Source organism: Ostrinia nubilalis, chromosome 4, assembly GCF_963855985.1.
Source record: "Ostrinia nubilalis chromosome 4, ilOstNubi1.1, whole genome shotgun sequence".
NCBI classification, from domain to species: Eukaryota; Metazoa; Arthropoda; class Insecta; order Lepidoptera; family Crambidae; genus Ostrinia; species Ostrinia nubilalis.
Genome location: NC_087091.1, coordinates 3,629,721 through 3,657,500, shown reverse-complemented (window position 1 = coordinate 3,657,500; position 27,780 = coordinate 3,629,721). Strand labels below are relative to the sequence as shown.

The window sequence follows — 27,780 nt, the reverse complement described above, 5'->3', positions numbered from 1 at the left end:
ACAAAAATGTAGTGATGTCGTCTGTTAGTCTAGGCGCAGACCACCGACTTTTAGTCGGCAGATAGTTGGGTCCGATTTTAATTTGTATGAAAATCAAATCGGTGTAATGTGCGCACTTCCATACATGCCCAATTGCCCATACTGATTAACTGCCCCACTAAACTATCGGCCGACAAAAAGGTAATTGTCTGCGCCTAGGCTTAAACTTTAGTACTTATACAGGGTGACTTGAAACGAGTGAACATCCTTGTATAGGGTTATTTGAAGCCAATTTTCAAGTTACAGTTATGTAAATGCCTAGACGAAAGTCAACCATTTATGAGATATTTGATTTTAATTTTTATGGAAAGTATATTATAGGATGTCACCATATATTTATGGGCTCCTCAATTTATTAAATATTTTAAATTTTAATAAGTGTAGAGTGTAGGTAGGTAAACTATAGATGTGTGTAGGGCATGAAGATTAAATAAAAAAGACCACTTATAAAAATTCAAACATTGTAATTCAATGACAGTTCAAATCAAAGATTTAGTCGAAAACAAAATTTTAACAAAGTACTGCGTAAGTAAGTTTAGAATTGATTGGATAAAGCCACCCAATAAAAATATAATTAACATTCTCAATCACAATGACATTCATAAAATTTGTGAAATTTAAACAATAATAAAATAGCCAAAAGTGATGCACTATTAACCTTTCTCCAATCAACGATCTACGCAGGGTACAGTCTAGCAGGTCTACACTTAACATTATTTCAACACTTCTTTTAGCAATATAAAAGTATTCAAACTGATCACAATGTTATGGCAGTTCCATGGAACCCCATGCAACACTTAACTTACCAACACAGCTCGAGTCAGATATATATGACATTCAAACATCAGCTCAAGTGCCCCTCCGTACAGCACAACACGAAGCAATTTATTCTTATTACATGTAAACCGATCAAAGTAATTACGCGAAACTACAGTTACACTTGCACCTCTTAGTAAAAATGTCACATATTACCCTTAACTTTCTTATATAAAACACTGTCGATTCAATCTTAATTAATGAGATGTGGATTTTGTTGGTAAAATGCAAAAAAAAAAACAATCACATAAACAGACTAGTATCCGAAAACTCCATCAAAAATTACATAATTTCTATTTATTGCAAAGGATAGGCCACGACGAACCAAAGGCGATTCACACATTACAAGCTCTCGAATTTATTTGCTTACGGATTTCTGAAATCCAAAAATAATAGTAAATTTCATTTCATCTCTATAAAGATAATAAAGTATGTAGATCGGCACAACTATCTCAATATAATACGATTTTTATCGACCGTCGTCGGTCTCAACATAACTCACAAATACTCTACTACTCGATAAAAACTATTCAGTCGTTTTTATTTATTCATAAAAATATATCTTTAAAAGGCTCAAATGAAACCGTTACAGCTCTACGAGTGATCTATCACTGGTGGAATATTTCCATTGGCACAGTCTACGGGGCCCCTCCCCTCGCACACACTGCGCGACCGGCAAGCAAGTCGCAGCGCGGTACATCTACCCACAATGTATAAAGGTACGTCATTGCGAACTTTTCAAGCAGGATTACCACGCGCCCGCCTGTAATCGTTCACGCAAAATTAGACCTTGGATTCATTGTGCGTAGATCTATCTCGGGCTGTCTGACTTGAGTGTCCCTACAGCCGAATGCTCATCAACGCGCCACCAGACCGCCGCTCTCTAATCACTATTCTCCCGCGTGACGTCAATGTAAGGGAATCAACCCGCAACCGGCGCGGAGAGTACGCAGGATCAATCCGGCATCGTCACGTATTTTACAAATCACCGTCTCTCCCTTACTCGTATTGAGCTATACTGCGCTAACATCACGCGATTGACAACGCTTTACGAGTAAGAAAAAGATACGATACGAGGCCGGAACGATAAACATGCTTAGGATCAAAAGCGGCGATTTGGCGGCGGATCAATAAACATACGGCATCCCTACAATATTTTAGAATAAGTGGTCTCAGATTGCGTCAAATGACTCCACAGGTTTCTCATCATCCATAAATCAACATCTAATCATTGTACGATACAATAACTTATCCAGAAGAATGTAATTGTTGCATTCAATGATTGGATATAATTCAACGATGGGAAATCGGCGATTATGATTTCATCATTGACCGGCACTGGTTTAATATTAAATCGATTTTTTGCCATTCGCGTCGTCACAGTGTATGCACGCTAGATATTTCCATCGCACTAAGAGATTCTCGATGTTTCTTTCAAAAACTTTATAGCTAAACACAGCTATTGAGTATGTGAAAGAAAAACCGAGATATCGTGTCAAAGTTTAGACCAAATCCGACCATTTGTAGTGTCAAGTCCCGTAAATTCTAGTATGGGAAACGTTGGGCTAAAAATGCAAAAACCGTCGATTTGACGCATATTTTTGACGATTTGACGACTACCCTCATACAGGGTGAAATCAAACACGGCCGCAAATCTTTAAGAAACAAGAGTTCATTATTATAAATATAGTAAGTCACGAAGAGATAACTCATTTATAATAATGAATGTTCACTAAGCTGGCTCATTTTTGATTCCACCCTGTATTCATAACCGATTCTAGAACGGACGGATTATTGACACTTCAAACGACCGGATTCAGACTGCCTCGTAATCACTAAGTCGACTGTGCATCTGAGGTTTCGTCTGCGTATTAGGAACTGAAGTAACGCCTATTAAGTAAGACATGACATTTCAAAACACCTTCCTTACTTAAATAAGTCCACAGATCTACTCGTGGAAGTTTCTTAGCTCTAGATATCTACTTCGTAAATTTCGATATATCGACTTTATCCATCTCTCTCACTTTTGCCAATATTCCATGGTGAAGAAGAAAGTTGGATAACTTGTTGAGTGCAATCGACTTACGGAACCCCCGTATTGAAACCTCATAGGTCACGTGATGCAAAGGCGGTAAACATCAATGTACGGGTAAAATAAAATTAGTCGATTGATATAGCCGTATGTCGAGTTACACCCTGATCTTATTGCTACTTCGATCTTACGTCCAGCGGAATTGAAATCGTTGACTCGCATCGGTCTTCGGTCGCGTCATCCGTGAGGCATAAAATCGTGGTGGGTTTGAAGTTACTGTACAGTCTAGAGGTCGGGGCTGCGCACGACAGTAGCAGCAGAGTAAATTCAAATGAGTAGGTCATCTTCATAGAAACGCACGGGCGCGGTTTGTATGTGAGCGCGCCAACACGTATGCGGCGCGCGCGCACACACTGACTTTATTTAGCGGCGATTAGCGGGGAGCCAGTCGTGGTTGTCGCATACGTATATTGGCGCGCTCACATACAAACCGCGCTCGGTGCGTTTCTATGAAGATGACCTACTCATTTGTATTTACTCTGGTAGCAGACGGGGAGGGGGAGGGGCGGGTGGGCGGGGCTAGTGCACGGGCAGCGGCTTGGCCTGCATGCGCCGACGCATGAGCTCCGACTCAGTAGGCGGAGACAGCCCGAGCGGCTGGTTGTATTCCTCTCCGCACCGAATGTTGATCTTGCGGACTGCCTTCTCCGCTTCGTCCAGCTCCGCTATGGCCGCGTCCGGGGTCGGGTAGCAGGACTTTGTGTTCCGGACGGCGGGCGGACGCTCCATGTACGAGTAGTTCATGGAGAAATGCTGTTGGATCACGCGGTTGACAGCCATCGCTGACTCCGCGAAGTTCGACAGGTTGCGCGCTGACATGTTGCTGTTGACAAGGAAAGATACAAATAAGTACATAGTCACTTGGATTTCATTATTGGTACACTATTGGAACAAGAATGGTTATGGAACTGTAATAAAGTGGCAATAAGGTACGGTGGTACATATTATCCTCCTCCCAAATCTGAGAATCTATTTCTTATTTGGAAATCTTTTATCATTATTTTTCATTCCTTGATAATGTGGAAGAATTGGGCAGAATTTTGAAGAAGGTTAAAAAAAGTACATAATCTTGTCTCCAGACAATAGCAACCTCCTGGAAGAAAGTGATACCAGCCGGGAAACACCTGCTGGGAGTGAGTAGAGAACTACTGGCAGACAATAGCGCTGATAGACAGTATTGACCTACTGGGAATCAGTAGGGACCTGCTGGGAATCACTAGCATTCCACTACTCACCGCTTGATGTTGAGCGCGGCATGCAGCCCCCTATACAAGAGTTGAAGTAGGAACGAGAGGCGGGAGGCCCCATTCTGTTAGGAATCTTCTAATCTTCTAGGGTTATCACACTCACCGCTTGATATTGAGCGCGGGCGCGTGGCGCTGGTAGACAAATAGTGACCTATTGGGAATCAGTAGCGAGCTACTCTTCTAGGGTTGCCACACTCACCGCTTGATGTTGAGCGCGGTGTGCGGCGGATCAGTTAGGAATCTTCTAGGGTTGGCACACTCACCGCTTGATGTTGAGCGCGGTGTGCGGCGGATCTGTTAGGAATCTTCTAGGGTTGCCACACTCACCGCTTGATGTTGGGCACGGTGTGCAGCCCCCTATACAAGAGTTGGAGTAGGAACGAGAGGTGGCAAGACCCATTCTGTTAGGAATCTTCTACTCTTCTAGGGTTGTCACACTCACCGCTTGATGTTGAGCGCGGTGTGCAGTAGTGTGGCGCGTCGCTATACAAGAGTTGGAGTAGGAACGAGAGGCGGGAGGTCACATTTTGTTAGGAATCTTCTAGGCCCTAGAATCTAGGGTTATCACACTCACCGCTTGATGTTAAGCGCGGTGTGCAGCGGAGTTGTAGGAACGCATTCTGTTAGGAATCTTCTAGGGTTGCCACACTCACCGCTTGATGGTGAGCGCGGGCGCGTGGCGCTGGTAGACAATAGTGACCTATTGGGAATCAGTAGCGAGCTACTCTTCTAGGGTTGCCACACTCACCGCTTGATATTGAGCGCGGTGTGCAGCGGATCTGTTAGGAATCTTCTAGGGTTGTCACACTCACCGCTTGATATTGAGCGCGGGCGCGTGGCGCTGGTAGACAATAGTGACCTAATGGGAATCAGTAGCGAGCTACTCTTCTATTGTTATCACACTCACCGCTTGATGTTGAGCGCGGTGTGCAGCCCCGTATACAAGAGTTGGAGTAGGAACGAGAGGCGGGAGATCCCATTCTGGTAGGAATCTTCTAGGGTTATCACACTCACCGCTTGATGTTGAGCGCAGTGTACAGCGGAGTTGTAGGAACGATAGGCGAGTCCCATTCTGTTAGGAATCTTCTAATCTTCTAGGGTTGGCACACTCACCGCTTGATGTTGAGCGCGGTGTGCAGCGAAGTGTTAGGAATCTTCTAGGGTTGCCACACTCACCGCTTGATGTTGAGCGCGGTGTGCAGCGGATCTGTTAGGAATCTTCTAGGGTTGTCACACTCACCGCTTGATGTTGAGCGCGGTGTGCGGCGGATCTGTTAGGAATCTTCTAGGGTTGTCACACTCACCGCTTGATGTTGAGCGCGGTGTGCAGCGGAGTGTTAGGAATCTTCTAGGGTTGCCACACTCACCGCTTGATGTTGAGCGCGGTGTGCAGCGCGGGCCTGGTGGCGCGCGGGTCGGCGCGGCGCAGCCAGGGGTGCTGCAGCACGCGCTCGGCGCTGAGCCGCTGCGCCGCCTCGCGCACCAGCAGCTGCCGGATCAGGTCCTTCGCCTCGACGTATATGTGGCGTCGCAATTCCGCTTTGAAAATGCTTTTAATCCGCCAGTGTGGCAAGGCCCATACCTCAAAATTTATTCCTTATTAGATTGCGTACTATTTCTTATAGATGTCTGTAGATAACAGCGAATTTCTGGAAGGCAACAACGACCTGCTGGGAATCAGTAGCAACCTGCTGGTAGTGGCAACCTCCTGAGAGGCAGTTCTAACCTGCTGGGAGTATCGAACTGATGGGAGACAGTGGTAGCCTCCTAGGGAGACAATGTTAACCTGCTGGGATAAAGTAACTGAAGCCTGGTCCGTGAGCATGTAGAATCCCGTCCAATGACCCCAAGCTGCCCATCCTTGTCACTCGCACGTAATTATGTTGCTGTCGCGCTCGCACACTCACTGCGGGCGCGCGTCGCACAGTCGCGACAGCAATATAATTACACGCGAGCGATAAGGATGGGTAGCTTGGGGTCATTGGACGGGAATCTACGTGCTCACAGACCAGACTATAGGGTTATCACACTCACCGCTTGATGTTGAGCGCGGTGTGCAGCGTGTGGCGCGTCGCTATACAAGAGTTGTAGTTAAAGGAACGAGAGGCGGGAGATCCCATTCTGTTAGGAATCTGCTAATCTTCTAGGGTTGGCACACTCACCGCTTGATGTTGAGCGCGGTGTGCAGCGCGGGCCTGGCGGCGCGCGGGTCGGCGCGGCGCAGCCAGGGGTGCTGCAGCACGCGCTCGGCGCTGAGCCGCTGCGCCGCCTCGCGCACCAGCAGCTGCCGGATCAGGTCCTTCGCCTCGGGCGAGATGTGCGACCACTCCTCCGACGGGAACGAGTAGCGACCCTCCTGGAGACAAATCCGAGGTCAGTATTCTGTCCGGAGTCCGGAGGTCACGAGCCGGAAGACGTAGCGTGGGCAGGCCTCCCACTAGGTGGACCGACGATCTGGTGAAGGTCGCGGGAGGTACCTGGATGCAAGCGGCGCAGGACCGGTCTTTGTGGAAATCCTTGGGGGAGGCCTTTGTCCAGCAGTGAACGTCTTTCGGCTGAAACGACGAACGATCAGTATTGAGCTTCGAGTAAACTGTTTCACAGCCCTGAACAGTGCAAGGTCGGAACATGAACATATTTTGGAAAACCAGTTTTAAGAGACTTCTTCTGTCTTTCTATCAGATTATTTAAGTCTAAGGCCCAGAACAGACGGTGAAACGCAACTGCAACGAAACTGCAACTTTCTGATGATTCTGATGAATGAAACTGAAACTGAAAGTTTCAAGCTGGTCGCGTCATTGTGTGGTCTCTCAACGGACGCTATGGCAGAAACTTAGATGCAACTCAAAAATAACTAGCAGTTGCAGTTTCGTTGCAGTTGCGTTTCACCGTCTGTTCTGGGCCTAAGGATCCCCTATTTTGAAATTCAAAAATGTGATTTCGGTTCTTACAATGGGGGCATTCACATTTACAGCGCGCCAGCGCATAAAGCCCTTTTGGCTGCAAAAGAGCATCCACTATAACCACATGAGCATGTGTCATGTGTGATGTATTTATATGTGACTGTATTCGCCCTAGTGAAGGTCGCGGAAAACGCCTGAATGCAGAACATGACCGATCGTTGTGGAAATCCTCCACGATCTTTAAATAGAAGTGGACGTCCTTTGGTCGAAACTAACAAAGTCACTGTTTTCTAAAGCCCGGTCTGTGAGCACGTAGAATTTTGTCCAATGACCCCAAGCTACCCATCCTTATCGCTCGCGCGTAATTATATTGCTGTCGCGACTGTGCAACGGGCGCCCGCAGTGAGTATGCGAGCGCGACAGCTACATAATTACGCACGAGCGATAAGGATGGGTAGCTTGGGGTCATTAGACAAAATTCTACGTGCTCACAGACCAAACTACAGTTGTTATGGAAATCCACAACCTTTGTCTAGCAGTGGACGTCCTTTGCTCAAACAAAGTCACTCTGTATAACACACACCTGTATCGAGGTGAACAGCAGGTCCTGACAAGCGCGACAGTTCTCGCCGCGCTCCCAACCACAGTCAGCGCCACAGTCAGCCCTGAACGGCGGGTAGCCGCACAGCAAGATGTAAGCGATGACCCCCAGCGACCACAGGTCGCAGCGCTTGTCGTAGTGCGCTGCTGCCGAGCCCGCGAATAGGGAAACCACTTCGGGCGCCATGAACTCCGCGCTACCAACCTAGGGACAATAGAAACGTTGATGAGTTATAAGATTTTAAACTTTCGCGTTCCATTTCCACAAGCGGACCACGGCTGTAGAAACACAGCCAACTTATATACAATAAGTAACTCATTTATAGATCGTTTCATCCACGAAGACGCGCCCCACCATTCTTCCGCTGATGTTTGAGTGACTGCTATCGGTACACGCTAAATTATCCATGAGTGCACCCACACACTACAATAATGACGCTCGGATTGTTCGGATCAAACTCCCCGCACCTCGCGATCTATAAAAATGACGCGTTGAAACCCGTGTTTCTCTCGTGAGTTAACGTAGTTGAGATTCCAGAACTAACAATAAGTGCTTTTATTTTCCTATTTTTGAAGATAGGAGATTCATGCCCGTTTTCACCATCAATCCCTAATTTTTAAGTGACCCCTATGTATGGTAACACATAACAGGAATTTTGTTTTCATCACATAAAAATTAGGGATTTATGGTGAAAATGGGCATCACTCCTATCTCCCAAAATAGGAAAATAGGCAATTAGCTAGATAAGTAGGTGTAAAATGCAAAAATAAGGTACGTTTTAGTTTAAAATAGCAGATTATTGAAACGAGTGTTATTAGTGTATGATAAGGGGACAGAAAAAAATGTCGAGACAGTTTAATTGTAGTCTAAATTTAGACCTTGTTGTTCTGAAATAATAATGTAAACTTTACAGTTTACCAGTTCGTGATCACCATTGTTTTAAATGCAAGTGAAATGCCAATATGTTTTCCAAATTCCAAGCAATAAGATAAAGACGGTGCATTCAAATTTACTTCAAGGTGACACAGGACTATTCTGCCATTATTCAGCTTATTTTAAAATGAAGTTACCTACCGACTTGCTACTTTAAACAAGTGGTGATATCACCTCCTAAATTGGCAAGTAAGTATTTGTTCGACTACAACTTTAAACGTAACCTAAGCGGGTTAAATATTGCACACAGCAATGTGAGCGTTATGTTAGAGATTATAGGGGATTATCCATGGCTAAGAGCGATTTATCTTCACCTTCAGGTTAATCCCGTTAAGACAGTCACTCGGAAGCATACAAATTATGTAAGTACCCGATATAGGTACCTATTATATTAAAAGGCACCGGCGATAAAGGTCACAATCCGTTATCAGTCTAAGATATTCGTAAATATACATCGCATATATCCCAAGGCTACTCTGATAAACAACACTAACCTATATTGGTCTACGCATTAGCAAGGATTAACGATTCATCCACTTGAATCGATAAAGATATACATTTTATTGAAACGTAAATCTTGTGTAAGGAAAATAAGGAAATATTCAGTCTATGTAATAGCTTGCTAATGTATTATTAGCTTATATGATTTGTTGATGAGGTTATATTTATGCCATCGTTTACTTAAATATTTTCAGTATCTTCCGGGCAAAACATGTAGCATTTCCGTAGAGAGCAAATTATCTATTTAAACTGTCTTTTATGGCACGGTAAGACAGATATAAATAAATTGTACATACTCATCTTGACGTAAATAAATTAAGTATTTATAATCATCACTAAGTACTCATATGCAAAATGTATGCCAAATTTATCATCATGCAAACGAAAACATTTACTGATGTACTTAAACTATCTGAAATATTATAATTGTAATTAAAAAGATAACTATTTTAATGTGATAACGAGATGATAACTCTATCTAGTTTATGTACCTACAAAATATATTAAACACACATAGTTATCATGTAAAATTAACTATGTAGGCACTTAAATACATTGTTTTATTCCAATTTAGATAGGAAATTCATTACAGTCTATGCAAGGTTAGGTTTGATAACTTTCTATAGCACTTTGACTCACAATTTATTGGACACCTGATAATTAAATCGATCAAATTCATTTACGAGCTACTTATTGAAATAAGTCTGTATTATTTATCATCTTTATCATAAAAATAGAGGAGAAATTAAGGTCTTGACATATTTAAATGAATCATATTTCAATAATTATTGCGTGGGATGGATATTTTAAAACAAAACGTTATCGACTTAAAAGTTCATAGTGGCAAAACTATGACGTGAAAGACAGTCGAAAGCGAGACAAAATATTCTTATCATTGCTAAAGTATCACGTGGGTGTTCACGTGCTTCTGTTTATTGTATGCAAACAAACTAGGTAAAATCAGTAATACCTAACAACAGGTTTTAAAGAACCTAACTCAGACTCACATGTTACTGCAGCTACAAAAAAAACATTATGTATGGCGTCTGCATCATAATGCATCCACAAGTTTAAAGTTCTGCTTCTTCGATGGAAAATTCTTGTACTGGGTGGCGCAAAAGTAAAGACCCTATTTGGTTCAGCTATAACATTTTTTCTAAATTAGAAAACTAGATTTAGGTTTTTTTAAATGTATATTTGTGCCATTAAATTTCGTACCATTAGGATTTAAAGATGATGTCTTTTAAATGGTGACCTCCAGAGTTGATACACATTTGAGCCCTATTTATGACATTTTGCATAACTTGCCGTAACACTTCCTGCGATATGTTCGTTATTTCTTGACGAATGTTTTCTTTTAGAGCTGCGAGAGTCTGTGGCTTGTTCACATACACCCGAGATTTCAAAAAAACCCAAAGAAAGAAGTCTGGACTGGTCAGATCGGGTGATCTTGCAGGCCAAGGCAAATCGCCAAAACGAGAGATAACTCGGCCTGGAAAAGCGTGCGTAAGAACATTGACACAATTATTCCACGTTCTTGGGGAGTAAAACGGTCCATGTTTATTTTCAGTGTATTTTACATTTGTTCACTACACAATTTTCAACAAAAAAATGACAGAAAATGTCATATAAAAAAAAAAAAGTATTTTCTTTAGTGCCAGTACTTTTGCGCCACCCAGTAAAACGAGCTGCGACGCGTGTGGTAACTTAGCAAATAAAACTGTTTACTAACACTTAGTTTCAAGTTAAAAACTATGTACTAACAAATGACAATATTGTCTCAAATAAACGTATTTGCCAACGTCACCTTTCTTAAGTAATAAAACTTCCCGGTCTTTCAAAATTTTCACAACAGTGACCTATCCAGAATCCAGAAACCCTGTACGTAAACCTTACACACAGTACAAATAAAAACTAAAGGCATCGACGATATATCGACATTGCAAGGCGGCTCGCGAGGATACATACTACTTGTGGTGCACCAAACTCGCAAGCAGAGAATCCTAACTCACTATTGATTGGGCCAGTTATACCCTAGTGTTTATGATAGTTATTATCTGGTCCGTGCTTAATATACCTTCGGACCAGTGTTTCAAAAAGTTATTAATTGCCCCGCGGACCACATTTCCGATGGGCCAGACCTAACCCAAGCAGTCTTGCAATATCGATACACGCCTTAGCAAGTGGGTACTTATAACTCACCGGTGTCATAAGCTGCGGAGTGGCCAGTGGGCTGGCAAGACTGGAGGTGAAGCTGATCCCGCTGCCCAGATCAAAGTCGCAGATCTTGACCGGGCACAGTCTATCAGTGTGCACGCACAGAATGTTCTCGGGCTTTAAATCCCGGTGCGCGACGCCCTTCCCGTGAAGGAAGTGCAGTGCATTGGCAAGCTCCCGTACTATCTCCGCCGCCTGCGGCTCTGAGAAGTAGTGGTGCTCCTGTATGCGGGACAGCAGCTGCCCGCCGTTGATCTGGAACAAGCGAGAGTGACACTTGAGTTTGGCTGTTCAAAGTCCATTATAAATAGAAAGACAGGGACAGTGGCGGCGCAAGGCGTAGGCGACGTGGGCCACCGCCTACGGCCTCGCGGAACAAGGGGCCTCGCGCATCAAAAATTTTGAAAAAATGTATACAAGGTGGAGATGACAATATCACAATACGACAATAAATGCAAACATTGACTATTAAATATAAATTCTTGATAGCTAAACAATGTACCTAGTTAAAAAAAATATTTTTTTCCAAACAAATTCAGCCATAATCAGACACAAAATTAAGCAACAACACGGTTTTAAGTGACGAACATTATTCTTTGGCGCAATATTCCTTTAAAAATAATCACTGAATCAAGAAATCAGAAACTGTCAATGAATAGACCGTTGACCCGTTTTTTTTTTTTTTATAAAATCCGTCTTCAGGTCGACCCACAGAACAAGGCCTCGCGAAATCTGTCTTGCCCACATCAAATTTAGGTCTTGCCCCGCCACTGGACAGGGACAATACAATAATTAGTATAGATCGTTTCATCCACGAAGACGCGCTCCACCATTCTCCCGATAATGTTTGAGTGTTATCGGTACACGCTAAATTATCCATGAGTGCACACTGCACACGCACACTACAATAATGACGCTCGGATTGCTCGGATCAAACTCCCCGCACCGGGCTTCCCTCAACCAAAAATTGCTGGGACGCGTCTTCGTGGATGAAAAAGATGAATAAAAAATAGATAATGCAACCAAGAGATATGGAAGAAGGATATATTAAATTTTCTAGTAGGAAAAATCTACCGCTTCAACACTCATAACTCATCGAAATCGAATTAATCATTTATTAATTAGTGGTAAATAATATTAATAGAACTTGACTTTGACTGCATAAAACACAATAGAGAGGATATATAAAATTTTCCGGTAGGAATAGACTACCACTTTAACACTCGTAAACAGAATTAATTATTAAACCAGAAACTAACTAGTAATTAAATATACTAGCTACAAACTTTACTTGAAACCCACAACTGAAACAGAGAAATAAATAGGTCTTTCATTTCAAGAATTCAGAGGCTGGGTATAAAAATACAAGAAACCTCATAACACCTGTTCTCGCTGCAATAATAATTCCATCGTCGTTGGCTCATGCAGCTGATGACCTACATAGAGCCGTAGGTATTTTATATAACAAAAGCTGGACAATGCCCCCCAGTTTATGTCGCGGCCGTGGCGTAGATTATATGCGTTGTTCGCGACCAGACATAGCGCACACATTTGACTCATTGTTTTTATAAATGTGTTCCAATTTTGCTTTAATTATAAGAACATCGTAATCTACTCTGTTCCAGACTATCCACGCCGTCACGGATTAACGAACTAACATATTAATAAAAACTTATAGCATTTAATCTATGTTTACTTTTGTTCGGTTCAACGTCATTGGTAAAGAAAATAAGAGTGTAATAAAATTATACGCAGTTACTTGTATAAAAACATGGAGTTCCACGCTTACAACTAGCGTTGCGATTATTGGTTGAATTCGAGCAAACTAAAGAAAACTCCACGTGGATATTTTAAAGTCTATAAAAATATTTCATATTTTTAATGCAATGCTGGACAATTACAATTAATATTAATATTAAATCAACATGAAATGTGTCACATTTAAATACATGTTGCAATTACGAATATACAATAAATATTGTTTTGTAACAATATTATTTCAATTATTATTAAATACGAGTATTGACCTAATTAGTTATGATAAAAAGACACGCAATAAGAAATTGAATTTATAAATACTATACAATAAGGAAAATTATGCCTAAGTACGTACATAATGAAACAAAACAAATGTCGAATTATTAAATATACCTACAATTTAGGAATTGTTGAAATAACACGGTCATGTGTTTCGACTTATACTTTCATGACTCATGAGCATTGCGCATAATAAATACTGAAAATTCTTGAATTATTGGTATTAAAAAAATCTAGAAAATTCCACGTAAATATTCCGATATTTATGCAGCCATATTGTACAAATGTAAGACCTAACAACAGTTTAATTAAGTGAGAATAATTATGAGTAATGGTTTGTTTGGAAAAAGAAAAATACCATCGCCATGCGTCAGGCATGAAATAAAGCGTCCACATAAGCGTGGCAAACGCGCCGTGGCGAACACAATTGTTTCGTGAATTCATGAATGTAGTATCGAATCTAGCAATTTATATTACGGTATCATTGCAACATCGCTCGGATTATAATTCGCATTTTCTAATGTATTCAATTTTTTTTTTGCAACAACCTATTTGCATTTTGTTAACATTTTATGAAAAGGGACACTCGAAACCATTTTCTTTTTTATTTATATTTTAACTGTGTTCTATGGTTTCCTTTTTTTTTTTTTTGTTTATTTATGTGATGATCTTGTATGTGTCGTGTGCTAAATATATTCTATTCTATTCTAAAAGCATTTTCAATATTTGACAAAGGCCATCTCTGGGAAAAATCCCCATGATCGGTAAAATTCCTCAATATTCTCTCAATGGCACGAAACACGATAATATTGTCGCACGCGGAATCTTACCGGGAAAGGTCTGTAATATTAGCGGAACGATCTAAATTCTACAAAAAGATAATGCCGAACAACGTGACTTATTCACATTTTATCAATGTATTACATCAGGATATACATTATCTTGAATCACATTTGAACGGAGATAACGAATAATATACAGACTACAATGTAACGTGGCAAAGGTGACAATAACAAAGTATATCTGGAGAAATGCTTTGATTTTCCTACTCAACGAGTTCGAAATTTTGATAAAAATAGCGGTTTATTTTTATTCTAGATAGACCCCAGTTTAGACCTGGGTGCCTATTCTAGTAGAATGACCGAGACTATGTAAAATGTCAAACCCAAATAAAATTAGACGTAAGTCTTTTTATGGAAACGTTAGCAACAGACTTAGTGGGCGAAAACCGCTAAGAGTCATACAATGACAGTGATTCAGTATCCTTGAATAATACAACTAAAAGACGTAGCATACTACAACCCGGAAAGGTATGAACCGTATCAACTCGAGGCGGTCAGTATTCTTCGTCAGAAACTCCATACTGCAACACACTTACCCGCACCGTAACGTAAACGCCTCGCCTCGCGGTTGACAGCGCGTGTAAGGCGATGACAGCTCGCGAAAGGCGATACTGTGTTGATCCCTTTCCGAGTTGATAAGTCTCTCTCCCCTAGCATCATATGGCAATAACAAAACAAAAGACGGTAATAAAAAAAGAACAGCCGCTCACCTTTTCTGAGTTGATAAGTCTAAGAACACCCTCCATAGCATCATACAGCAATAACAAAACAAAAGACGGTGATAAAAAAAAAGAACAGCCGCTCACCTTTTCCGAGTTGATAAGTCTAAGAACACCCTCCTTAGCATCATACAGATTACAGCAATAACAAAAGACGATGATTAAAAAAAAGAACAGCCGCTCACCTTTTCCGAGTTGATAAGTCTAAGAACACCCTCCATAGCATCATACAGATTACAGCAATAACAAAAGACGGTGATTAAAAAAAGAACAGCCGCTCACCTTTTCGAAGACAAGATAGAACTTGTCGGTGTCCTCAAAGAATTCAATGAGCTGGATTATGTTCGGGTGTCCCTGGCAGTAGTGGAAGGTCTCCACCTCGCGGAACACCCTGGCGCGGGCGTGCCCCGGCACTTTGTCGATGATCTTGACGGCGAACTCCTGCTCCGTGTAGATGTTGACGCACGTCTGAACCGAGGCGTACGCGCCCTCGCCCAGCACCTCGCCTGTTAGTTTGTACAGGTCTGCGGACAACAATTTAAACATTAATACACTTCGGTATAGTGTCGGGTTAGCTTAGCTCTTGGATCTGTGGCTGAGCTCTCAACAGGTTTGGTGACCGAGGTATATAACTGTCCATAAAACCTTTCGATAAAGGTAGCAGGAAGGCGCTGGATGCAGGCCGCTACCAACCGTGCGATGTGGAAGTCATTGGGGGAGGCCTATGTTCAGCAGTGGACGTCCTGTGGCTGAAATGATGATGATGATGATGATGATTACACTTCTGCTCGTGGTAGATCAACAATGAGATGTACGGACTAGATCAAGGCCGCAACTAAGTGCTCGGTTAGCGAAAGTACCCGGAAAGCTGCAGTCCGCGAGGAATGCCGCCGTATTACGAGGAACATCACTCTGAATCGTGATTCAAAATGATGACCACGACCACTCTGACAGACAAGAGTGTACCGACTGTGAAGAAGAAGAAGACACTTCTTCTTCTTATCGTGTCGACAACAATCCTACACAATGTCAGCCCAAAACTCCGCTACAAGAGTGGGCGTTGTCAGCAGCATTCATTAAATTGTCGGCCGTTTGGTGTAGTGGTTCAGAACGGACTACTATGCCGAGAGGTCCCGGGTTCGATTCCCGGCCGGGCAGAAATTGAAATGATGAATTTTAATTTCTATGACGGGTCTGGGTGTGACTATGTATAATATTTATGTATTTAAAAAAAAAAGTATATAAGTAGTATATCCGTTAAGCTAGCACCCATAACACAAGCATTAAGTTGCTTACTTTGGGGCTAGCTGGCGCTGTGTGAAATTGTCCAAAGATTTATTTATTTATTTATTTATTTAAATCCTCCTGCGTGCAGTTCCTCAGGCACTCAAGGCATGACACTATATTATTATTTCACTGTGGACTAGATTGCGGACTCTATTCTGATAAACGGGACTATTCCCACCTCTCGTTCCCACCACTGCAACTCCTGTGTAGCCAGGATCTACAGCTTGACCGCCATAAAAACCCAACTAATGAAGGTCAAGTTTGTCCCAGGGGAAAGTTAAACTGTCATTGGACCCGCAACGAAATTAATCAGAAGAAATTCGAATTCGAAAGAAGTTCGAAATTAGGGTTCGACTTCCCTCCATTGCAAAGCGGATGACAGGTTGTCAAACAAAGATTTAACAACTCTATTCTGATAAACAGGGATCCGAAGTTTCGAATGTTGTCATCCCTCTCACACAAAGCGAGATGCCAGCATGACTGATGGTGACGAAACTACGTAAACAGCGTTTCGGAGTAGCCCTGCTAACCTAACATGGTAATTTGCTTGATTGTCGTTTTAGGCAAAAGACGGCCATTACGGAACTGAAGCGTCCTCCGAAAAAATCCTCAACGACCGGACCTGCGCTGCCCGCGATCTTCCCTAGATCGTCGGTCCATCGAGTGAGGCTTGCCTAATGCCTATACCAAATTCGCTTTATATTTATTTATTCATATAAGTCTATAAAAGACAGCTCAAAAAACTCGAACCACAGTAAGAAAGTTATGACATAAGAGACGCTAGAACGAGATAAACACGTCCATTAGGTGTAAAGAATCTGAAGGCGTAACACAATGCACCGAGCCGTATTACATTACTGTTTGTTTATTTACATTAGGGATTCTTTAGGCGTCTAGTTCAGAATGAGTGGCCTAATTATTGCCAGCATACAATAGACATCAACGCACGTAGTTATTTATTTGGTTACATAACTGTTATGTCATTCGGGTGTGCATGTTGATAACTCCGACGTAGCATGCGTGAATCATATATTTTTGGCAATGTCTTTGAACTATAGCAGATAACATTTATACACGGTCTGGATTTAGGGCCCGATATAATTGTTTCCGCTCAATTATACGCTATTTTTACATAACTTGGTAACCCAACACAACAACTGGGGAAAAATTGGCCTTCAATGGTTGGTCGATTAGTAACACTTTTGTAAGTTTCCTAAATTGAAAGTAAATTCGTCGTAAAAGTAAACAAGAACGATTAATGTGTCACAAGAAATATACGAAGTGTGACGAATTTACACAATACATGCTTTTCTCGGTGACGAGACGTTTCGACTCCGTGGTAAATCGTCAATAACCTGTTGGGTTTTTATTGGCGATCAAGCTGTAAATCTTCGTTGCGCAGAAGTTACAGCATAGGGAAGGTGAAGTGTGAAAAATCAACACAACTTCAGCGTGAACACTAAACTCCCGTAACTGTCCTGGTTGCGCAGGATATTCAGCAGCGGCAACAAGAGATGGAAATAGTCCCGTCTTAGAAAATCCTGGCTGTGAAAGAGGTACCGCAGAAGGAAAGCGAGGTGGGAACAGTCCCTTAACTTGTAATATCCTGGCTGCTGCAGGAGTTTCCGCAGTGGGTACCATGGAAACACGATGTAACAATACTTTGCGGCGCTACATATCTTCGGAGTCGGGGTTCGGGGTTTGGCCACCGGCGCGAAAGTACGATCACTGAAAAGCCACGTAACTTGGAGCGCCCTAGCTACGTAGGAGTTTCAGCAGTGAGAGCAAACAGTCCGTACCTTGGAAACAAGATGTGACGACCGAGCTGCCCGAGCGGCGCGCGCCAGGTCATCAGAGTCGGGGATGGGTACCGGCGCGGTCGCTCCTGGCTGAGCAGGAGTTGCAGCAGGGATGTAAGGTGGGGTGGACTATTACCTTGGAAACACGATGTGACGACCGAGCTGCCCGAGCGCTTCTTCCTGCGGCGCTTCCTGCGCGCCTCCTCCTTGCGGCGCGCCAAGTCTGCAGAGTCAGGGATGGGCCCGGTGCGGCCGCTCCTGGCTGAGCAGGAGTTGGAGCAGGGGATGTAAGGGGTGGGTGGACTATTACCTTGGAAACACGATGTGACGACCGAGCTGCCTGAGCGCTTCTTCCTGCGCAGAGTCGGGGATGGGCCCGGTGCGGTCGCTCCTGTCTGAGCAGGAGTTGGCGCAGGGGATGTGAAGAGCGGGGTAGACTAGTACCTTGGAAACACGATGTGACGACCGAGCTGCCCGAGCGCTTCTTCCTGCGCGCCTCCTCCTTGCGGCGCGCCAGGTCATCGGAGTCAGGGATGTGCCCGGTGCGGTCGCTCTTGTCTGAGCAGGAGTTGCAGCGGGGGATGTGAGGGGTGGGTGGACTATTACCTTGGAAACACGATGTGACGACCGAGCTGCCCGAGCGCTTCTTCCTGCGGCGCTTCCTGCGCGCCTCCTCCTTGCGGCGCGCCAGGTCATCAAGGTCGGGGATGGGCCCGGTGCGGTCGCTCCTGGCTGAGCAGGAGTTGGAGCAGGGGATGTAAGGGGTGGGTGGACTATTACCTTGGAAACACGATGTGACGACCGAGCTGCCTGAGCGCTTCTTCCTGCGCAGAGTCGGGGATGGGCCCGGTGCGGTCGCTCCTGTCTGAGCAGGAGTTGCAGCGGGGATGTAAGGTGGGGTGGACTATTACCTTGGAAACACGATGTGACGACCGAGCTGCCCGAGCGCTTCTTCCTGCGGCGCTTCCTGCGCGCCTCCTCCTTGCGGCGTGCCAGGTCATCGGAGTCAGGGATGGGTACCGGCGCGGATGGCTCGGCGGTCCGCGGGCTCTCGTCCGACTCGCGCTCGCTGCCTGACTGGCTGCTGCAGCGGCCGACGCCTGTGGAAGATGAGACGAATTGTTATCAGGATGTTTGTGTTTAAGATAGGTAAACTTATTATAAACTACTGCCTCAGGAAGAATTGTATCCACAACCTTTCCCTTACAGGTTGCGAATGCTCGGACTGATGAGCTACGGAGAGAATGAGTAAGTCCAGCAAATTTACACACCAGGTACTAGACTCTTAGAAGTTTTAAAATTAGTTAAGTACTGTAATTTCCTTTAAGAGTTGTGTTATGTAGCAGCTGCGATACAAGCGTGAGCTTAGTATTATTTATTTATTATTATTATTATTATTATTTATTATTAAGGAACAGGGAAAGTCAAAAGTCAGTGATAATAATAATCTAAATAGGCAATTTCAAATATCCACATGGTGGAAGGATTGCGGGCCTCGCGAAACCTTATTCTATGTAGAAGTAAATGTAGACATTCAGAAACCTAAGAGCGACGTCAAATTAATTTATTTATTAGTAAATATTTTAAATTAATGGCGCCGGCGAATCACACGCACACATCTAGACGCAAACGCCGGAAGCCGTGAGAGAAGCCTAAGCAAGGAAGAGAGAGGCGAGGCGCTGCCTATCTGGCGCCGAGTTGCTAAGTGTACGTCGTACGATAAACCTCGTTTATGCACGATAGTAAATTGGTAATTTAATTTAAAATACACAACTTAAGTAAACCAAATACCTATTCAATAAATATTTCAGATCAACAGATATTTCAGAAACAAATAGCCACTTATGTAAAATAACTAGTCACTTAAGTGCCTCCAAAAATATGATATTAATCTATTTTTATTACATTAATTCATAAGAAACAAACATTCCACTGAAGTATTTGCACATATTTCATGATTATGTCGCTGTAGGGCAATGAAAAACAAAATGAGTCATTCTAGAAACAGTCTAGACATTATGCGAACGGAAACAGTTGATATGACAAATGAATAAAAGGACACTTATGAAAGCCTACACATTATGTAAATATCCAACCATTATGGCAGTGAAACTTGTTTAGAAAATGACAACAGCCACGTTGAAAAGAGCGTTGTACATTCTAGAACATCGGTTAACTACCTACCAATGTTGAACAGCAGTTGGTAGATAGGAAAACATGCGCATACAAAAAATATTCGTGCAAATAACGACATCCCCGGTTTTTGTCGGCGCATGAATAACGCGAAACATTACGTATGCAACGTTGCACACAGCACAATAACAGGCAGAGGCGAGCCCATGTCGACAGCTCTCACTTCAGTTTTGGTGCCAGCGAATTGTAAAAAGTTTTCACCATGTTTGGATTTCAAATTATCGCGAGAGCAACAATTGTATGGTAAAATATTTGCTGGTATTGTACAAATAAGGTCCTGAAACCTGAAAAACCAGTCGAAATTTTGGTTTGCAGATATCAGAATATGCGAACAAAAAGAAATTATCATTTTGCATAATGGAGTCCCGAACAAAAGTCCCCATGAAAAAAGGGTAACACGTCAGTGATAATAGTATACAGCTGAGAGTCGAGTGCAAGCTGAGTTGGCAAACAAAGCCGGTTCAACGACCTACATGGCCGCACCCAGAGCTGCGCGCACGCAGTACGCGCCCACGTTACGCGATCGTTCGACTTCTCGTCGTAAAAACATTAGACTTAGTTGCAGGGTTACCGACTCCCACACCACTGCACCTTGTAGAACAAGCCTTTAACCAACGGGCCTAACCTCAACACGCTTTTTCATGGTTGAATTTAATATCGGCAACTTTACATGACATTTGAGACTGATACCTTGATAGAGTAACCCATTGTGTAATCTTGCTAACCTATTGTTTGTGCAAAACTGGTCTAAACGTTTGATCAGAAATGTCTAGACCACCTCTAAATTTCAGAAATCCAGAAGATAAAAACTTCAAGTTGCCAACCCTGCTTGTTGCTACCAAAGCTATCGATGTTGCGACCTGGAGATGGTCTCGTTACCACAGCAGATAGATATCGCGCTTGAGGCTTGAATCAGAAACCGGCATTTGCCCCTTTTTTGGGATTTTGGGTTGAATGAATTGCTAAAAGTCAGTCAGTCAAAACTATCAGGAATACCATGAAATACTTTACAAAAAATTTTCAAAATCCCAAATGTACCATTTGTTTGTTGATATTCTTCTCTCTTTGTTTCAATTATCATAAAATAAATGTTACATGCACGTGCATTAAAATTCCTTTTTGCATATAAGTACAATAAATGGTGCGTGCAATTTACGTGTATTTATGCGTTCAACTATTGGTGATAAGCGAAACTTAACAATTATAACCACGCGATGACCTCAGCGTGGGACGTATAGCAACGCAAATGCGGCGCAATAAGCAAACGCGAACAATCGCGCCCGAGTCACGCCCACCCATACAATCGCCCGTTTCAACACTACGCTTCCTGTTTACCCACTGAATTGTTCTAAACTCTAGCTGAAATTAATACCCTATTTATTATTAATGCTCACAATATTTGTAAACATTGCTTACTCATTACAGAACATAACAAACAAAGGAAAAGCTCATATCGAAACAGTAAACGCTGTGAGTCATCGATCGCCTGATACTGAAACCTAAATTCGGTGTCTTACAAAAAGTGTCACCCACGTTCAACCTTGCTAAACGTAATAATCAAGTCAACGAGTCTGAGGAATTTCTGCAACAAAGAACCGTTTACTCAATAAAATAGACAACTTAAATCACGCACTAATAAATTAATGAAAATTCGTACTCATCATTGTAACCGTTACGACTCGCATGCATGAAATCGTTTTTAAGACGGAAATTACAACACTTCCTCGGTGTATCGAAATGGAGATCAGCGGATTCAAATGCTAATTTGGATTTGGGGTTGTGTGTGTAATATTGATACAGGCAAGTTGTTTTCAATCTTAGCGAAGTAACCGAACACTTGGCTGGCAGGTTGTGCGGACTAGTGCGTCGCGGTCGCGCTCGCGTGACACGACACAAGCTGGGCTCCACGTGGCAGACCGCTCGCCAGCCAACGTGGTCGGTTATGTAAAACTTCTGAGCACAAATCATGCCTACAATCTGCCCAAAACAACTTAGAAACGCAAACTTTGCTACTCGTTTGCGCGACGACCTTGTTAAAACAATGGACGACCCGAATAAAGTTGTACTCGAATTTATGTAGCTCAGACCAAAAGGCAATTACAGAATTTATGTTTTGGTGCCGAAAAACGAAGTCGTATCAGTGGAAAAACAAGAATGTAAGAACTCACGAAAACTTCTTAGTGTCCAACTATGGCCAAAACAAAATGTGGGTGTGAACAAGAATCGTGCCGTGACTGTCTCATTGACCGAATAATAAGATAATCAAAAAGATTGATCATACCGCTTAGTAGAAGTTGTTAGAATAATGACATCATCGACATAGTCCAAATGTTAAACCAACCAAAACCAAATTGTAGTTTTATCATGAAATAATTTGAGGCAAACAATGAAGTAATTAGAGAATAAAATTTTAATGATAGATAAACAGTCAATAGAAACTACGAGTACAATAGCAGATTTAGAAAATCGCGAACATTTTCAAAAACGTGTAGTAAACGTGATGCAAGAATTAATTTTATTCAGAAACAGTTAAGTAAACTTTAGTAGATACTCCAATCAACACCTCATCGCGCTTACAGCCTCTTGCGTCAGCTCGTACCTACTTCCTTTATTTATTTAATTCTTAGTAAAACGGGTTCCATGTCGAATTTTGATTTTAGTAGTTTTCAAAGTTTCGTTCCAAGTAAAATCGTAGTCGTAACATTCGTGCCCTAGGTCTGGGGTTTCAACTTTCTAATCTGGTCGGTGGCATTAGCGCTTGTCCACGAATGCGCTCTCTACCACGATGATCTAAACCTATTATACTTTTGTTTTACGAGTATATACCCCTGAGCGGGTACAAACTACGAAACAATTCACTTTCTAATTGCATGCAAATGCCCTTAATCATTCACTCTCATTTGTTCGTGTTTCAATCGCGTGCATTATGCTGTCACTCACAGGTACCTCTACATTATCGTGATTTTAATAATCGCGAAAATATGCATAGCTGTCTTGAGCTAATAAAAAAGCCTATTCTTCAATACAGTTATTATCAACCGTGTTAAAAAGTGGTATTCAACTACATGCGATTGCAGGTATTGAGTCCAGTAAAAAGTTACTGCAGTCATTTCTAATTCAGTCCCGTAAATCGTCACAGTTAATTGCTATCTTCAAAGAGCAAAGTCGACTGGGCTAGAAGTAGCCGGCTGGTAATATAAATTGCCAACTCGGCCTGGCACAGCCACCGAACTAAACCAGATAGCATCTCGGTGAAACTTCAACTAGGGCGTTTTAACTATACCTCCTGTGCATACGCAACCACTTTCACTGATCACCGATCTATCCCTCCCGCCTAATGAACATAAATTATGGGCACGGCTAAATAAAACTATTCGAGAACCATACACGGAGATGCTTATGGCTTCTGCGTGATTCATAAGCGGGCTCAGTATTTACGCTTCGAATCGAATGTTCTTCATTCCTATGGCCTTTCAGCCCTTTTGTTTGTGTTAGTTGACCCAATGAAATTATAGAGCCACAGCGTGATATTGTTTGTTCAAAAACCGCTTAGAGGTCGCAATATTCACTGGCGTATTAAGCGGTGAATACTCAAGTTCCGAGCCAACAATTTTGGGTCTAGATTTCGGTCATGAACAAAGGTTCAAAGGGGTTCCACAGAACGCGTCCAAATCGATCGGCAAAAGTAACGCGCAGTAGGAACACCAAGGGGCGCGGGGAATGTTAGCTGCTGTATAGCTCTACATACAACCTACTAGCGGAACGAGCATAAGACCGTCACGGTCAAGGTTACTCCGTTTACAAAGTCGATAGATACGAATGACTGACTCTTAATCAACATTGATTGAATTTGCGAGACGGCAACCACGAAACCGATACTGGTAATATGAATTACGTTATGTAAGATGCATTCCTTGTTCGCGTGGCAAGAGCATACCTACCTTCATCTTTCTATTCTATGTTGACAAAATTACGCGACCTAGTTTTTCCCTAGCTCGTTCCCGAGCTTGCGTCATAGGCGCGAGGGAACGATATCATCACAGTACAAAAGGAGTAAGTGGAGCTTTTCATTTCAAGGATAAAAGTGGAAGTGCGTAACAATGATACAACTTCCAAATCGTATTATATAAATGCGGTAACTCCAGTGCGCAGTTTAGTTTTTAGTGGGTGACCTTGACAATGAACGCTGGGGCGTCGCGCTTCAGCGGCCATGTTGAAATAATAAAACCGAGGAGAGTATGAAATTGCATTCATTATCAACGCATTCTTTGTGTGTTTAATTTTTTCTTTCACGCTGTTAGTAACCGTATGTACAGGTAATTAACGGCTAAGAATTTTAATCAATTACTTCTAGAATCGCAAGGTTAATTACGATGCGATATTGAACGGCGGTTAATAGTGGAGTCAATAACATAATTTTCTAGAATAATTTAAATAAGTGTTACAAAATCCAACATACGCGAAATAACTTCACGCAACGAAGATGTTACAATTTCGAATGAGGATATTATGAATGGAAACATCGTAATCAACGTTTCGCTTGTTAAAGTTAGGTACTTATAATGTAGGAATGAAAAAATATAGTCTCATTAATTTTACGGTCGTATCAAGAAAGGAAACCAAAATTAGCAGTTTGCTAAATATTCTAACAACAAAACCTAGCGAATACGAAAATGGGAACAGAGCGAGTTAAACCGCCGCATCATTCTGACAATACAAAATTTTACAGAGTAAAAGTGTCGTAAGCATTACTCAATTCTAATCCAATAATGATTAACCCATTATAGACTAGCGGTCCCATATGGTACCACTTTTTTGTGTGTTTTAATTTGGCTCTATACATTAACACGTGAAAAGATGCAGTGCTCTGATTGATGCAAATCGTAGCCAATAGATATGGTCTATGCTTCTAGGAATAAAAAATTGACAGTTATTCTTTTCAGTTGTGTGTAATTAATGATTGAAGTGAGCGCATCAAAATTTTCTCTTAAAAATTGACGCGCCATTCAAGTAAGTGATCATATTTTTTTTGTGTGATAGTGAAATACTGATTTTGTTACAATCTTGTATTCTCCATAAGTGCTCTTATTGTGAAATGATTTAAAATTAAGTCGATAGGTAATAATAATGGGAAATACTGTATGTCAAAATTACTGGTACCGTACGGTACCGCTAGCCGCTTACCGTGTCTTTTTAATTATTTTATGATTTTTAGTTTTTACAGTATTTATTGGGAAGTATGCGATATATTCAATGGTATATAAGGTATACAGGAAGATAAAGTAAAATAGTTTCCTATACTTTACAAAACCATGGGTTTTTATTTATTTTAGATGTAACTTACACGAAACATTGGCAGTTTTGGAGGACGATGAAGGTCCCAAGACGAAGCAGATATTTATAGAACGTACTCGAGATAATTGCAACTCTCGAACAATATTAGAGTATAGGAAATGTTACGTGGGGCTAAGGGCAGCGTGCAATGCCAAGCTCCATTCCAAATTTTTGAATATTCAAAGATAAAAATAAATATTCCTTACCCAATATACAGTTTTTTTTTACATTTAATATCACTTCTGTTATTTGCTTGTTTATTAATACATATAATAATAATAATAAAATACATAATTTACCCTATTTTTATAAAGTCGATGATAAAGTTATGTTTTAATCGACTGACACGGTAAGAGGCTAGCGGTACCATATGGTACCAGCATTTTTTTTCTAGATTACAGGTCGGATCATTTTTTTAATGCTTGTATAGCATTATGTAGACCATAATTATGAACATATTTCAAAAAAACAAAAATCTGACACTTTAAGAAAACTCAGTCTATAATGGGTTAAGACGTTTTACTTTTAACAAATAGCATCGATACTGAAACATAACACTCCAAGCGTAGCTAAGTGGAAAAAGCACTAGAAATTCAATTTCCTTTCTCATTGCGAAATATCTGTCTCATGAAAAAGGTGAAGTGCCGGTCAACGTACGATTCTCGGAGCAACTTGAACCCTGACATTTGAAACTATATCGGATTCATCATTTGCAATTTTCAACACGCTTGACTCAAAATTACGTGTTTACTTCGACAACTTGACGATTACTTTGCACGTACACGTTTATTTAAATGATCTTGACAGGCAATTCCGAGTAAAGACCATAAAACCAACTACAGTGGGTAGGCAACCAAACAATAACGATAACCACGTCATAAATCGTAAACTCACAAAGTATGAGTTGCAGACTTGCAAGTTGAGGTCGGTCAGTGATACGTGCATTAGATATAAATAAACGTGCACCGACAATAAAAGATGTAGTTCATTCACAAAAACGAAATATTCAAAAACAAAACTGGGAGTCACGTTTTTATTTATTACAACGTTAATTTGATTAATAACATCAATATAATATTAAAAAGTAATACAAACCATGCAATCTGCATTAAAAGACACATTTTACAGATTGAAGCAAGTGTTATCAATGCAAACAAGGTTATTCTTATTGGTGTGAATGATGTTCAGCAAAGAAATGATAATTCCAATGTCCTTGTCAAAACAGAACAGTTGCTAAGTAAACATACACAAGGAAAATTTGCTTTTGGAGATGATTTTGATTGATTAAGGTCGTTTGAATATATCAATGATTTGAATTTCATTGAATTTATTCAGAAAAATTGCATTGTCTACATCTACGTCTAGACTAAGATACTGATAGCAATTATGGTTTCTAATAAGCAGTAAATAAAATATAATCTACAGATATTTAAAAAATATTGAATAGGTTTACTGCGCCTGTGTCAACTACAAAAAAGCCGGTCGGACGAATCAGGTGATACAATAACAAAATATTGAACGGCGGCGAAAACCCAAATTAGACGAGAAACATAAAATACAAAGTAAATAAAATTCAACTCACCGCTATCTACACTCTCTTCTGAAACCTTCTTCACCATCTTGATAATTGCTTGATGCGTTGATACAGCGATATTGAAATATTGCGAGTAGGTGGTACTACTTTTGAAAAGCCGCTTTCAAACTTGTGCGGCCGCCTTCTCGACGTGAAATCGGAACGACGTTTACAGTAGATAGAAAATAAACGTCCAAATAAAAATTAAAAGCACCACTGTCGAGAAGGATTTACGGAAAGTGTGCCGGAAGGTAATAAACAAACACTGCTAGAAGGCGGAATGAAAAAAAACTGCTGTTATTGCTAACGATCCATCCTACACACGCCCGCCCGTCTGATGTTCTGAAATCCAACTGACGAAGTTGGGGCCGCTAAGCCGGCTCGACCCGGCGCACGTATACACCCGCGCCCGCGCCCCGCGCAGCCCCCGCCGGTCGCGATATCTGCGTCGTTTTGCCCTCTCACACCAGCGCATGCGTACTCCCTCACTCTCAATCTGCTGACGTGTTTATATTTTTTGTCGCTTATTTTTTTACTCATCATCTGGTGTAATCCATTGGTCTCGGACTCTCAGTCAGGCTGGTACTTGGTTTTCTTCCTGTTTTACGTTACGCATAACAATGAAGAACAAAAAATGCGCGTAGTAG

The 27,780-nt window shown here is 41.8% G+C and overlaps 1 protein-coding gene across 1 annotated transcript; it reads right to left on the bottom strand.

The window, feature by feature from the left end:
• Positions 1–483: 483 nt before the first annotated feature.
• LOC135071329 (MAP kinase-interacting serine/threonine-protein kinase 1) lies at positions 484–27,504 on the bottom strand. The gene is made up of 9 exons (XM_063965121.1): positions 27,143–27,504; positions 18,836–19,133; positions 18,478–18,761; positions 18,170–18,343; positions 15,230–15,471; positions 11,335–11,604; positions 7,681–7,902; positions 6,357–6,550; positions 484–3,770 (listed from the first exon to the last, which is right to left on the bottom strand). Exons 1-9 carry the CDS (start codon positions 27,177–27,179, stop codon positions 3,467–3,469), a joined length of 2,025 nt encoding a protein of 674 aa, XP_063821191.1. The 5' UTR covers positions 27,180–27,504; the 3' UTR covers positions 484–3,466.
• Between the last annotated feature and the right edge of the window lie 276 nt (positions 27,505–27,780).